Source organism: Nelumbo nucifera, chromosome 1, assembly GCF_055504915.1.
Source record: "Nelumbo nucifera cultivar China Antique chromosome 1, China Antique-T2T, whole genome shotgun sequence".
NCBI classification, from domain to species: domain Eukaryota; kingdom Viridiplantae; phylum Streptophyta; class Magnoliopsida; order Proteales; family Nelumbonaceae; genus Nelumbo; species Nelumbo nucifera.
Genome location: NC_142649.1, coordinates 49062497 through 49075505, shown reverse-complemented (window position 1 = coordinate 49075505; position 13009 = coordinate 49062497). Strand labels below are relative to the sequence as shown.

Genomic DNA, 13009 nt, shown 5'->3' with positions numbered 1-13009 from the left:
CTGTTTTTGTCACCTGGTTGGGATTCTCCTCTCTAAACTCTGTAGGTGGTCCATTTGTCTTTTCATGGCCGAAATGAGCAGAAACAAATGACGGCAGCCCTAGCCCCACACTTGAAAGCTCGCCCCACACGCTAACCACGTCATATTCCAACCGTGCATCGAGATGTTTCCAATGCACGCTGGGATGTGAATGTTGGTCTTGTATTGTGAGTCGATCTTAACTCATTTTCAATGAATCCGGGATATGCTGCCAACATTATAAGTTCCAACATCCCTCCAAGTGATAGGACACCGGGCATATCATCTACTGAGATGTGCGGTGTCAGATCATGCCAAAAGACTCTAAAGTAATGTTTCCGATCAACGCTGGGATGTGAGTGTGGGTCGCGTGTGTGAGTCGATCAGATCTCATTTCCAGTGAATCCGGGATATCCTGCCAACAGTACGTTCCAGCATCACTCCTAACACCGCACATCTCGATTTAACGTCTGCGCCTCACAAGGGGGCGCCTACAACGTTCCACAGTACATTTTCGCCTTGCATTGAGAATCGTAATACACGGCGAAGAAGTGCTGTGGGACACTGTGGGGCGCAGATCTGAACTCACACATTTGATCTTGAAATTGAGAACTATCTTAAAAATGGGACCTACCACCTACGAGAGATGTGCTGTGCGGTGTCAGATCATTCGTCGAGAGACTCGAAACGTATTTGTTGGCAGGATATCACAACTCGTTTATTATGTGATGCTCCGTGACTGTCCCATACGCAGTTGGGAACCTAGGCTGTCGGGTTGGGTCAAAGGTTCGGTTTCTCCTAATGCTGTTTACTTGGTGCTGATGAAACTGCCCGCTGCAACTGCAAACAAGAAACGAGTAGTTAAATGTGTTGTGTCTGAGGTGGCATGTGCGTATATATCCCAAAACCCTTGGTTTCCGTTATCATCTCTGATCTCTAATCCCTCATCTCTCTATAAATCACTTTGTGATTCTGATCTAATCTCTCTTTCTCTTTCTTTCATCAATGGAGATTTTCTTTTAACTTGATTGAAGTACTAGGTCTTTTTGGGGATTTTCTTCCACGAAACAGGAATTCTCTTTCTCTCTCGCTCGCTCGTTTTCTGATTCTCTCTCTGCAGATTTCTGTATTCTCTTCTCTGGTGAACCCACGGCTTGTTTATGGACTATCGTCTCTCCTACAAAAGAATCCCCATTGCTGAAGCTTTGCCCGTTGTGGTGAAGTCTGGAGGGGATTTTAAGTTTTTCTCCAAGATCGGATTTAGATCTTCTCTTTCTTTTCGCAATTTCAGCTTCCCTTCACAGGTCAGGATTTAATTGCCTGTTGATTCTTTTTTTTTTTTAAATATTGATTTAGTGTAACAGTTTTAAAGGAAAATGATTTTTTTTTTAATTTCCTTCATTAATAGCAGGTTGTTTTTAGAGTGTTGATGGCTAATTGGAAGTTTCTGAAGGAAAGAGGTGAATTTGATTTTTTTTCTTGTTTATTGTTTATAGAGAGGCGCTAAGTTCTGTGGTGCTCAGCATTTCGGACTAAATCGTGGAAATAAGAGAGTTAGAACGGTGGTGGTTGCAGCTGCAAGTGCAGAATCTAGTTATTGTGAGTTTAGGAGTGTAGATACGCCTCTTGAGCTTACTTCATCTGCTGGGAAATTTCTAAGTGATATATTGCAGAACCAGAGACATCTCTTCAATGTTGCGGTGAAAGAGCAGCTAGACGAATTGGCATTTGATAGGGATGGAGCTGTTGGACGCATGAACCTCAGTGTAGGTTCTTCCGAATCGTGCCTTCACAGGTCAGTCTTGTAAACTTATACCTTTTCCTATTACGGTTCTATGTGGCTTTGACTTCAAATACCGAGTTCTATTGACCATGGAGTTTCAGTTTTACTGTGTTAATTGAATTTTGTTTAGATATGTTTGTACTGGGTGGTTTTAACTGTGAATTAAAAGTTTAGCTTTACTAGTTTTTTTGACATGCTGATTGAAAGAAAGTTTTTCCTTTTTCAATAATCCTGATCTTAAAAGTATGAGTAATTTTATTTCTTTTTTCTATGTATATATGTGAAGAGCCGGGTCTTGGACTGGTGGACATTTTAGCAAGTATTGTAAAGAGTATGGAGAGTAGCAAAGAAAAAAATGTAGAAAAGAAGAAAAAAACGCAGATTTACGTGGTTTTGTGTATTGAGCCTGCATACACGACAGGGTTTTAAAAGGCTATGTGTTGTTGAGGATTAATGGCCAGGAGAAAAAAACATCAATGAAAGTTTATAAATGAGTAGAAGAACATATGATAAACCAAAATAGAATGATAAAAGGTACAGGCATCCATAAAATAGATGTCTATAAGCAAGAAGTTCTAGGATTTTAGCATTCAACAAAATAATAACTAATCAACTAACAACATAAACCTTTTATATTCAAGTTTCAAAATCCAAAATTCTCAAATTGTTTGAATAACCAATCATAATGCTTTAGATTATCAAAACTTCCCAATATCAAAATCCTTTTCACTAACAGGATCATCTGATAAACCATCCATATAATTGATAGTAGATTTTTGGTTTCCCAACTGTTTAGAAGAAAAGAAACAACTCAACAGATTTACTATGCCAAAAAAGGCTAACAAAAAGAAAAGAAATCCATGAGGAAGAGAAATGAGAGACGAAAATAGGGTAGATAGCATTTTCTTAATGAGAAAATAGAGAAAAAGCAACAAACCTAGAATGCAAGATTTCTAGTCACCCGGAAGTGTAGAATGATAAAAAAAATAATCCCATTCTTTTGTCTCTTGTTGTATTTTACTCTTTTATTTGGCCCATAGTTACCAAAATGCCCCATTCAATTGTTTTAAACTTAAAAGAACATAAAATAATCTATTTTTTCAGTATTAAATAACTCATTGCCATTGGTTCTTAAGGCTTAAGCCTTTCTATGCCTCATTCCCTTAGGCTAAAGGCCTACACCTCATTCTAATAAAGTCCTAAGCCTCATATCAAAGTTATGAGGCTTAAGCCTTTTAAAACAATGAATTCCACAGAGGTTCTCTTGAAACTCTACTATTTTTCAATCAATTTTTTACAGCCCCAGTAGAAAGCTAGTATTTATATCATTCAATATAGATTTTTGGATCCCCCAGTAAAGAGGCTTCGCCCTATGCCCCCCAATACCTTTCTAAAGTGGTTCAAATTAGCTATCTTGTGCAAAGGGGTTCTGTCTCTGGTTCACTCAATTCAACTCCCAAAGAATCCCCCTCTTGCTGCTGTTGATTTCTCATCCTTCTTAATACAAGACATTCTTCATCAGCAAATTTCTGTGAAACAAGCACATGAACTGGTGTAATCAACCATTTATATTGTTGTCCCAATAATATTTCCCACTTCCCTACTAAGCTCCTTATGATGCTTTTTTTATTTCTTCGATATGTAATGCCACATTTATATTATTTCTAAGTGTGGAATGCTGTATGGAAGAAGCTCATGTGTGAACATTTGAAAGGATAATATGGGCAGAGGTACAGTGGACCTGGAACAAGATAAATATCGGATATTTTCCTTTTTTAAACTGAAGTTGTACTTATTAAGGTAAAATTTCACTAGGGTGTAATTAATCAAGAAGATTGAGATTAGAAGTCTGTAAAATTGGAGATAACTGATTGTTGAAGAGGGTCTGTCAAAAGAATGTTTCTACTGACTGCCTTAGAGAGGATTCTAACTGTCCAGATATTCTTTTGATATGTGAAAGAAGTTAGGCCTTTAGTTTGGTGAAGAGCTTATCCATAGAAGGGATAAAAGGAGAGGGCAGAAGAAAATCATAATATGGAAGGAGCCCAGTTAGAGATCCTGAAGGATGTATTAATCTGGAGTTAGGGATGAACATCTTAGCTGAATGATTTCAGGTCACCTTCACATGCTAGCACACTTAACCAATAGTTCTAGAGTTCTACTTGTACGTATAACCTTCTTGTTAGGTCTGAGGAGACTCTCTCCATTCTCTTGGTTCAGATATTGTTTTGATACGTGAAAGAAGTTAGGCCTTTATGTTTGGTGAAGAGCTTATTCAGAGGAGAAGGGGTAAAAGGAGAGAGCAGAAGAAAATCATAATATGGAAAGAGCTCAATTAGAGATCCTGAAGGATGTATTGATGTGGAATTAGGGACGAATGGGTTAGCTACATGGTTTCAGGTGACCTTCGCATGCTAGCACATTTAGCCTATAGTTCTGGAGTTCTACTTGTACAACCTTGTTGTTGGGTCTGAAGAATCTCTCTCCCCATCCTCTTGGTTCAGCTTGACAGGATTGTCACCAAGAGAATCATGTATGAATTAGAAATTTTATCTTTGATGTTACAGTATTTCACTGCCTCATTACTCACCAACACTTAGCTTCTGGAGCCACTGAAAGTCTGTACCCATACCTATGTCTCTTTTCAGATGTTACAGTATTGCACTTGATGGTCTCAGGTGCTTCCGAAGTTAACGAGCTGCCACAGAACCACTTAAAACTTCCTGCACCATTCCTGTGCTATCCACTTCTTTTATTTCCAGGTTAGACCTTTTTCTACCATGCTGATTTGCTCCAAGAAATACACCATGCTTCTTCTGGAGCTAACATGGTGCATATTTGAGACGATCATGCACCTGTATTTGTATCTATTGTTTATGACATTACAACTATTTCATTTTCCAACTTTAACATTGATCTATTGAAATTCATTATGAAAGATGTTCATGGGAATCATTTGTAAATGTAGAGATATTCTCATGGTGCATGTGAATGAAAGTTCCAACATATTACAATCATAGTACAGGAGGGAATACAATGACTTGTGATGGAATGTGAAGCGTCTAATTCTACATTGAGATTCCAATTGAAATGTCCAATTAATGGGCAGTGAGCAAAGTTGCTCCTTCAACTTATGCCATGATGCTTCAGGATATTAACGTTTAAAAGCATATCCTCTACACTTTTCATCCAGTAAAAAAGATTAGAATGAATTATATACCCTGAACCTAAGTAACTGATGTTCCAGATATTTTTCTGATAAAGCTTTCCAGTCACACTAGAAAATTGGGTTTTCAATCTCAATCCCTACCAGTTAAGCCCACATTCTTTCAGTTGGAATTTAGAAATATTCTTGTTGCTTAAATTATATCTTCATTAATGGTTGGTTCCCCTGCATGAGACCAACGTTTTTTTGCCTCTGTGTCTATGTGACAGCTGTTCATGGATCTTTAATCAAGTATTTAATGAGACAAAGTACTGAAGTTGGTTACGTAATATATTAATGTACTCAGATTTTCGTGTTGAAACTATATTCCTTGATATCTCCAAGTTCAAAACAAAGCTACCCAAGTCATATCAGGAGACTGACCTTATGATTTTACTGAATGCCAGGAGAATTGCAGAACTGAAAGAGTGTGTGTGTCAAATAGCCATTGAAGATGTCATGTACATGTTAGTTGTTCACCAATTCTCTAAGGTTGAAGTGCCCATGGTCCCAAGGCTCTCTAGATGCGTTAGAAATGGCAAACTAGCGGTATGGCCATCCAAAGACAAGGAGTTCGAGGCCATTCACAGTGATGAACTCTTGGAGATGGTAAGGGAACACGTTCGCACCATTATTGGGTGGAGAGGAAGATTTAATATGACAGATAATTGGACCACGACTCAGATTCACAAGCTCCAGCTTGGCCGGGTCTACGCTGCCTCCATCTTGTATGGTTACTTCCTTAAGTCTGCCTATTTAAGACACCGACTGGAGTTGAGTCTCTCTCTTACGCACCTAGACCTTCCAATTGGCCGTGGAATACGAATTCCAGTTACAGAGTTGCAACTCCATGGATCAGAGGATCACGTTCTCTTCGGCCGCTCGGCTGAAACAATATCCACCTCTCTGTATCAAAGGTTAGGGAGGCATGTAGATAGACATGAGAATCTAAAAAGTTATGTCATGAAGTTTGACCCTGAGACGTTGCAGAGGTGTGCGAGACTGAAGTCGCGGGAAGCAGTGAATCTGATCGAGAAGCATAGTTGGGCACTCTTTGGGGATGGGAACACAAGTTCCCTTGAGAAAGATGAAGTTATTGTTGTCACGTTTTCTAGCCTGAAGAGATTGGTTCTGGAGGCTGTTGCTTTTGGTTCGTTTCTTTGGGATGCTGAAAGATTTGTTGACAGTGTGTACAAATTGAAAGAGAACTAATTATGTTACAAGTTTTACTGCAAATGAGAAAGCTATTTCTAACATTCTATTAGCAATCTCCAAGCTCTCTCCTACATGCCACAAAAAGATTGTAGTATAACCATGTAAGACTCTATCTGCTAGTTCCAATAAGTTGTGCTCCTTGCTGATTACCCAATACAGACGAGCCATCTGTCCTGAAATTACCAGCAGGTCCAACCTGGATCTGCGACACACCTTTCACTAAGGTTATGTTCGGTTTGAAGGAAAAGGTAAGGAAAGGAAAGGAAAAGACAGGGAAACCTATACAAGGTTTGTAAAGGTTTCCTACCTTTTCATTCATTCAAACCAAACACAGCCTAAGGCTCAGTTTGGAAAGAGTACAAATATAAATATGTGCGGTGCAAAATTTTGTATTTTGAACTATTTTCTGTGTATTTGCATTGTACAAATTTGTATGAGTGCAAATACAATTATATATACCTTTTCCAAAGGCGTAAACTAACCAATGAACAGAATGCATGTACGATTTGTATGTTCACTTAGGTTATGTTTGGTTTGAAGGAAAAGGTAGGGAAAAGAAGGAAAAAATAGGAAAACCTTTACAATCTTTGTATAGGTTTCCTTAACGTTCCCTTCCTTTCCCTACCTTTTCCTTCAAACCAAACAAAGCATTAGGGGCCACTTGTGATAAATTGATTTTCTTCTCGTTAGTTGCAGAAACAAATCAAAACCATGCAGATTGAAAACAATCGTTCCTCGAAAAACACACATAAAACATGCTCTTGATTGTGTATGTATTATTTGTTTTTAAAAGTTCTAAGGGTGATTTTTTGTTTTAGAGAAAATATAATTTTAAAAAATATGATTTGTTTTTGGAAATAGAATAATTTTGTTTTCATTCTCAAAACAAAAGTGAAGTTAGAGAATATATTTTTGTATTTGTTGCTGATGTGATAATTATGAAAGTTACAATATCTAGGGTTTTGTTGAGAAATAAAACAAGAGGAAGAGAAGATAAGAGAAGAGAAGAGAAAGAGAGTTACTGTTCATTCTCTCAAACTTGTAATTTTATATTTTTTTGTGAAATTATAAGTAAGCCTTCGTATGCGCATCCAAATACAAAGGAGCATGAAATGGCAAAATTACCCTTATCCTAAACAATCACAACCCTCCTCAAGATGAACATATATGTCAATCATACTTGGCTAGTGTAGGTTCTTGGAAAACTTTAGATGATGATAGCCTTTAGTGAGACAATCAGCAAGTTGGTCTTCCAACTTTAACACAAGGTAGGCAAATCTCTCCACTAGCTATCCTTGAAACAAGAGATTTTGATGAATTTTTATATTATACCCGAAGGTAGACCATATGAAGCGAAGGTCAATGAAACAAAATCTTTTGATGGATTTAAGATTATGCTCAAAGGCAGAGTGCACTAAACGAAAGTTTTTTATGAATTTTGATGAGTATTTGATTATGCCTGAAGGTGAATCGCATGAAGCGAGAGATTTTTATGAATTTTAGATTATGCCTGAAGGCAGATTGCATGAAGCGAAGGCCGTCCGAAGAAAAAAAATTTTAATGGATTTTATAAATTTTGAATTATTTAGATGAAAGAAAGTTGGATGATTAATGACTTTTGGATTTGGACAACTTATATGAGAGCAACTTGTACAAAAGGATTATGAAAGAAAAGATTTTTAGGTAACTTTGGATTTGGATAGACGATGCCAAGAACTTCGGATTTGGTGCATGCCAAAATTTTGGATGAAAGAAAATTTGACGAAAAAATTTTGGATAATGAAATAAATTTTTATGAAAATTCTTAAATGGTTGGGATGAAAGACTTTTGGATGATTTTGGGTTTTTGGGAAAACTTTATTTGGAAAAGATTTTTGGATGCTTTAGAAAATATTTTTGGATGGTTTGGATGAAAGGAAAATGAATATAATTGAGCTTTTCGTGTTGTTTTCATTTTTTCGAATTAAATAAGGATTAAGTGGATGGTCAGAGCTTATTTCCAACAAAGCAATGACACTCAAAAAAGCCCGCCTACCCTTATGGGGTGCGAGATTTGATGATAGAAGCACTATTAGTTTTAGAGATATGTCTTAGAAATGTTAGATGTTAATTGGAAATTCATTTCAAAAAATATTCGAGTAAGAGGTGGTTGCCCCTTCCATGCAGAGATTGAATCTTCATGACTTGTTGAATCGAACTTGTTGTGCTTTGATATGCTTGCCCCTAGATTGGAATGTATCATTCTCTTTTTTTTTGTTTTTTTTGTTTTTTGCCCTTTTGCCCCTAGTTTAGTGTTTCTAGGTCTGACTTTTCTTTTTCCTTTTTTAACCTCTGGGGTGCCTAAACTTGATTCCATCATTGTTAGCAAAAAAATGCAGATTTGCTAATCTCTCAAAGATCAAGGAGGTCTTATTAGATGGGACGAAATGTGGCTTAGGACATGGCTTCTTTGGTTGATGGCTAGTTTGAAGGTTTTGGTAGAGTCTGAGGACCAAAGTATAGAGGCACACACCTACTACCCTTCCTCTACTAGGTAAAATGGGATTTTAATTCTATTTACATGAGAGTGTGTATGAATTGTAAGTGTTCAAGCATGCAAGAAAAATGAATAGGAAAGAAACAAAGAATGATGGGAGAATACAGCCACATGTTCAACTTTACAAGCAATCCTACAAGTTTCTAGGTGGCATACTTGGGGATTAACAGAAGCTAAGTTCTCTTGATGCTTGTTTAACTAAAACAAAGGAAAGGAAAGAGTAGAATAAGAAACAAATACAATTTACTCCTACCCAAAAACTTAATTAATCACATTCAGTTACAAACAAAGGAAAAAACACAATTTTTGAGAGATCACCAAAGGAATAGAGGGGAAGGGAGAAGAAAAAACCCAAAAAAAAAAATAAAAAAAGGAAAAAATACCTAAGGCTAGTCGCGATAGACATCCAATGTGCTACGGTGGAAGATATTATGCGATAGTAGGGTTCGATAAAGGTAGATGGGTGTGATTTAGGTGCGATGGGTAGCTCTAAGGTGCGATGAGTTAAACGTGAAGTGTGATGGGAACGTTCTAAGGTGCGATGGGAAGGTTATGAGTTGCGATGGGAGTGTTCTGAGTTGTGATGGGAAAGTTTTGAGGTGCAATGGAAGGGTTCTAAGCTGTGATGGGAGTGGTTTGAGTTACGATGGGAAGGTTCTGAGCTGCGATGAGAGGGTTCTGAGCTGCAATGGGAAGATTCTGGAATGTGATGAAGCTCTGAAAGAGATGGTTTTGATGTTCTGGGCTGTAATGGAATTGAACTCAAGTGTGATTTTGCAGTTTTGGGCTGCGATGGGATTAAGAGATGGTGCAATTTTGGACTTTAGGGTTGCGATGAGGTTTTAAGGAGGTGCGATTTTGGACTTTTGGGTTGTGATGAGGCTCTAAGGAGGTGCGGTTTGGATTTCTGGGTTGCGATGAGGTTGGAATGAATTGCGATTTTGATTTTATGGGCTGCGATGGGATTGAAAGGAATTGTGATTGCGATTTTCTGGGCTGCGATGGGATTGGAATGAGCTGCGATTTTGAACTTTTGGGTTGCGATGAGGCTTTATGAAGGTACGATTTGGCTATTTGAACTGTGATGAAACTAAGAAAAGGTGCAATTTTAGACTTTTAGGTTGCAACAAAGATGAAATGAGGTGTGATTTTGAAGAAGTGTTTTGGGTGAGACCATGGTTTTGATTTCGATGAAGATGTGGTTTGGGGTGAAACTCTAGTTGTGATTTTGACAAAGGTATGATTCTGCATGAAGTTTAGGTGCGATTTGGGCACAAGAATGGTTTTGTGTGTGATTACAGTGTATGAGGAAGAGGTCTCCTACGCCAACCAACACGGAAACCTAATTCCAAATCGTGCTGGAAAGGTCTGTTGCGCCTAGCCTTTTTGAGATGCGACTTCATATCTCACTCCAACAACTTTTAAACTTACCAATGCAAAACAAATAGGTCTGAAACTGAGTCTGAACAACACTCAATAAAGGTTCTAGTTTTCTCTAGTGGAGTCACCAGATGTGAGCTTCGGGAAGCTCATGGACGAATCAAAAAGATGGAGCCACTAGCCATTTTTTAGAGGAAATGGACCCTCATTTTTAGATTTGAAAAGTCGATTTATGTATTTGATAGTGACTTTATTCTCCATGGAAAATACACAAAAATGAGAGATTTTGGATTCTAAGAATTGGGAGAGGGAAGGTGTTAGGCACCCCTCTCTCCAAGCTACTGTAACAACCCAATACGAGAGTTGTTCGGGTTCAAATTCTAGTGAAACACAAATTAACAAGATTACTCAAAGCTCCTAAAATCTGGTGAAAACATTCCCAATTTCACCCAAAATTGATTTGAGGTAATGTTATAGGGTCTTAGGCATTGGTTTCCCCAAGACCCCTGCCTCTTTACCTCTTTTTCTCAATCTGGAGGAAGTTGAAAATGCAAGTTCCCATGGTTTTAGGACTTTAAGCAATCCGAAACTAAATTAAAAGCAGAGAGACAGTGAAATGAGAGACTTACCTCTCATGTGTGACCTTGAAACAAACTTTCTAGCAGCTAGAAAGAAACGAAGCTTGAGCGAATTACTAAGCTGGGCTAAGCGTTTCTGGTGTTAATTTTGGAGAATAGGGGAAACAAATTTGTTACTTGAGCTTGGCTTCAAGGATCTTTGGATTTCAAGTATAATGGGTGTATTATAGAAATTGGGAAACTCCCCCCTTCTCAAGTTTGAGTTGGGCATCTATTTATAGAGAAAAAAAGGAGGAGAAAGAGCTTAAAACTCATTCAACTATAGTGCTTGTCTGCTTGGGACTCAACAGTGATTTTTCATACAAATAGGTAACGATTCTTAAAAGAAACAAATGTCTAGTCAAGTTTTCCTATTTGGTGAAACATTTTCTTCAATTTGGGGGTGGTTTTCATGGGCTTTGTGTGTCCAATGGGAGTTTGGGGCGTGCCTATCTTGGCAGTCTCGTTTTTGGGGCTGTTAGTGATAGAAAATGTAAATTTAATGAACTTTAAAATGATATTTTGTCTTTTCTTGGTTTTAAGTGGGGATATTTTAGGGTTTTTGGGCCCTTTGGGGTCTATTAGGCTCTGTTTAATTGGTTCAGGTGTTCTAATGGGTCAAGAATGGGTTCGACATCATCCATCACCCTTTTGAGGCTTCAGGTTGGGACAAATGACGTGAAAATTTAATTTAATGTGTCAAAATGGCATTGTTTTAGTTTAATGGTCAAAAGGATGAATCTGGTCATGAAATTTTGTGTGTTGGGGGTTTTTGGGTCTTTGAACATAGTGGTGGTGTCTGCTTGGTCGGATAGGGTCAGGATGATTGAGATCTATGGCTGACAAATTCGTATCAACGAGATTTGCTAAAATAGGATCTTAGTTTGATGAAGGGTCAAACGGGGGAATTTTGATCTATAATTTGGTAGGTAGGCATCTTTTATCATCTTGAATCTGATAAAATCTATGGATCTTTGATCAGAGTTGTGGATTAGCAGGTTTAGTTCAGATCATGGTCTTAGCTTATGGTTTTTCAATCAATAAGAGGGCCCAGAATGGAGTCTTAATGTTTCATTGGTCAAATGAAGGAGTTTAGTCATGAAATTTGACGCTCTGGGATTTTCTAGGTTTTTGAACATATTGATAAGGTCTGATTGGTCATATGAAGTTGGGATGATGGATGGTATAATCTAATTAATGAGATTTGCTGAAATAGGATCTAGGATTGATGATGGGTCATGAAAGAATGGTAGGATCCATCCAATGGACGCCATAAAGGTTGCAGAATGGGTGGGCGAATTTCAAAAATTTCCTACCTTCTCCCAACTGGGAATCATATTCCCTAAATTTAGAATATATTATTCAAGGATCCTACTTGAACCATAATCAAACCAGATCTGTACCAAAAGGTAAATGGGAGGAATATACCTGATCCGGAGAAGTACTATCTCCCAAAGTTGGTGTTCACGCCCAAAGAACGCTCCAAGATCCGTTCCTACTGAAGATGACACAGCTGTGGATGGAACAGAACCAGCAGGGTGCGTCCTACACACAGGATCCTTCACAAGAATCCTCTGGAAGAACTAAACACTGTAACCTTTTTAGTCTTTCTTGCAAGACTGATGTCAAGAACAGATTTCTTGACTTTCTTTTCTTGCAAAGATCCAATCTTGCAATGGCAGATGGCAGCGGCAGGAGGAGAGAACCAAAACAAAAAAAAGCTGATCTGCCTTTTCTCTTTTCTGGAGAGTATGAGATCTAATCAAAAAATCGCAAAAGGTATCCCTTGTGTATCCAAAGGATGGTTCGAAATCTGATGTATTTTCTTAGGGTTTCTCCTCTTTTCTTCTTGATTAAGAAACCTCCTAATCAGGAGTTATCCCAATCCAAATCAGTATCTGGATAGAGGATCATCTTAATCCTATCTGCAGATAAAGTTAGTTTACTCCTGATCTTATTAGGAGGTTACTAGATTCAAATCTGATTTGAATTTGGTCTCCCAGAGTGGGATAAGGTTAAAAGCCCCATCCTTTTCACTAACATTAATCTCAGATTCGCCCCATCTTTTGGGTGATCATATCAGCCCACTTCAAAATGGGCTTTTGGCCCATTAAGTATTCAGTGTTTAATTAGTTTCCAATCTGCTGCCCAGTTGGGCTTCTTTGTATGGCGTGGGACCCAAGCATTGATCTACACACCAGCCACATGGGTTCGGCCCAGCCTTTAAAACAAGGCCCAGCCGAATTCACTGAAAA

At 38.1% G+C, this 13009-nt stretch overlaps 1 protein-coding gene across 1 annotated transcript; it reads left to right on the top strand.

The window, feature by feature from the left end:
- Positions 1–774: 774 nt before the first annotated feature.
- LOC104590798 (UV-B-induced protein At3g17800, chloroplastic-like) lies at positions 775–6274 on the top strand. The gene is made up of 3 exons (XM_010249542.3): positions 775–1322; positions 1515–1813; positions 5414–6274. Exons 1-3 carry the CDS (start codon positions 1179–1181, stop codon positions 6216–6218), a joined length of 1248 nt encoding a protein of 415 aa, XP_010247844.1. The 5' UTR covers positions 775–1178; the 3' UTR covers positions 6219–6274.
- The last annotated feature ends 6735 nt before the right edge of the window (positions 6275–13009 follow it).

Bases quoted from the DNA above. Each gene is read 5' to 3' on its own strand.
- LOC104590798 (XM_010249542.3), top strand. From the start codon at position 1,179: ATGGACTATCGTCTCTCCTACAAAAGAATCCCCATTGCTGAAGCTTTG. The intron at 1,323-1,514 runs GTCAGGATTTAA...TATTGTTTATAG, and splicing joins ATTTCAGCTTCCCTTCACAG to AGAGGCGCTAAGTTCTGTGG. The intron at 1,814-5,413 runs GTCAGTCTTGTA...ACTGAATGCCAG, and splicing joins TCCGAATCGTGCCTTCACAG to GAGAATTGCAGAACTGAAAG.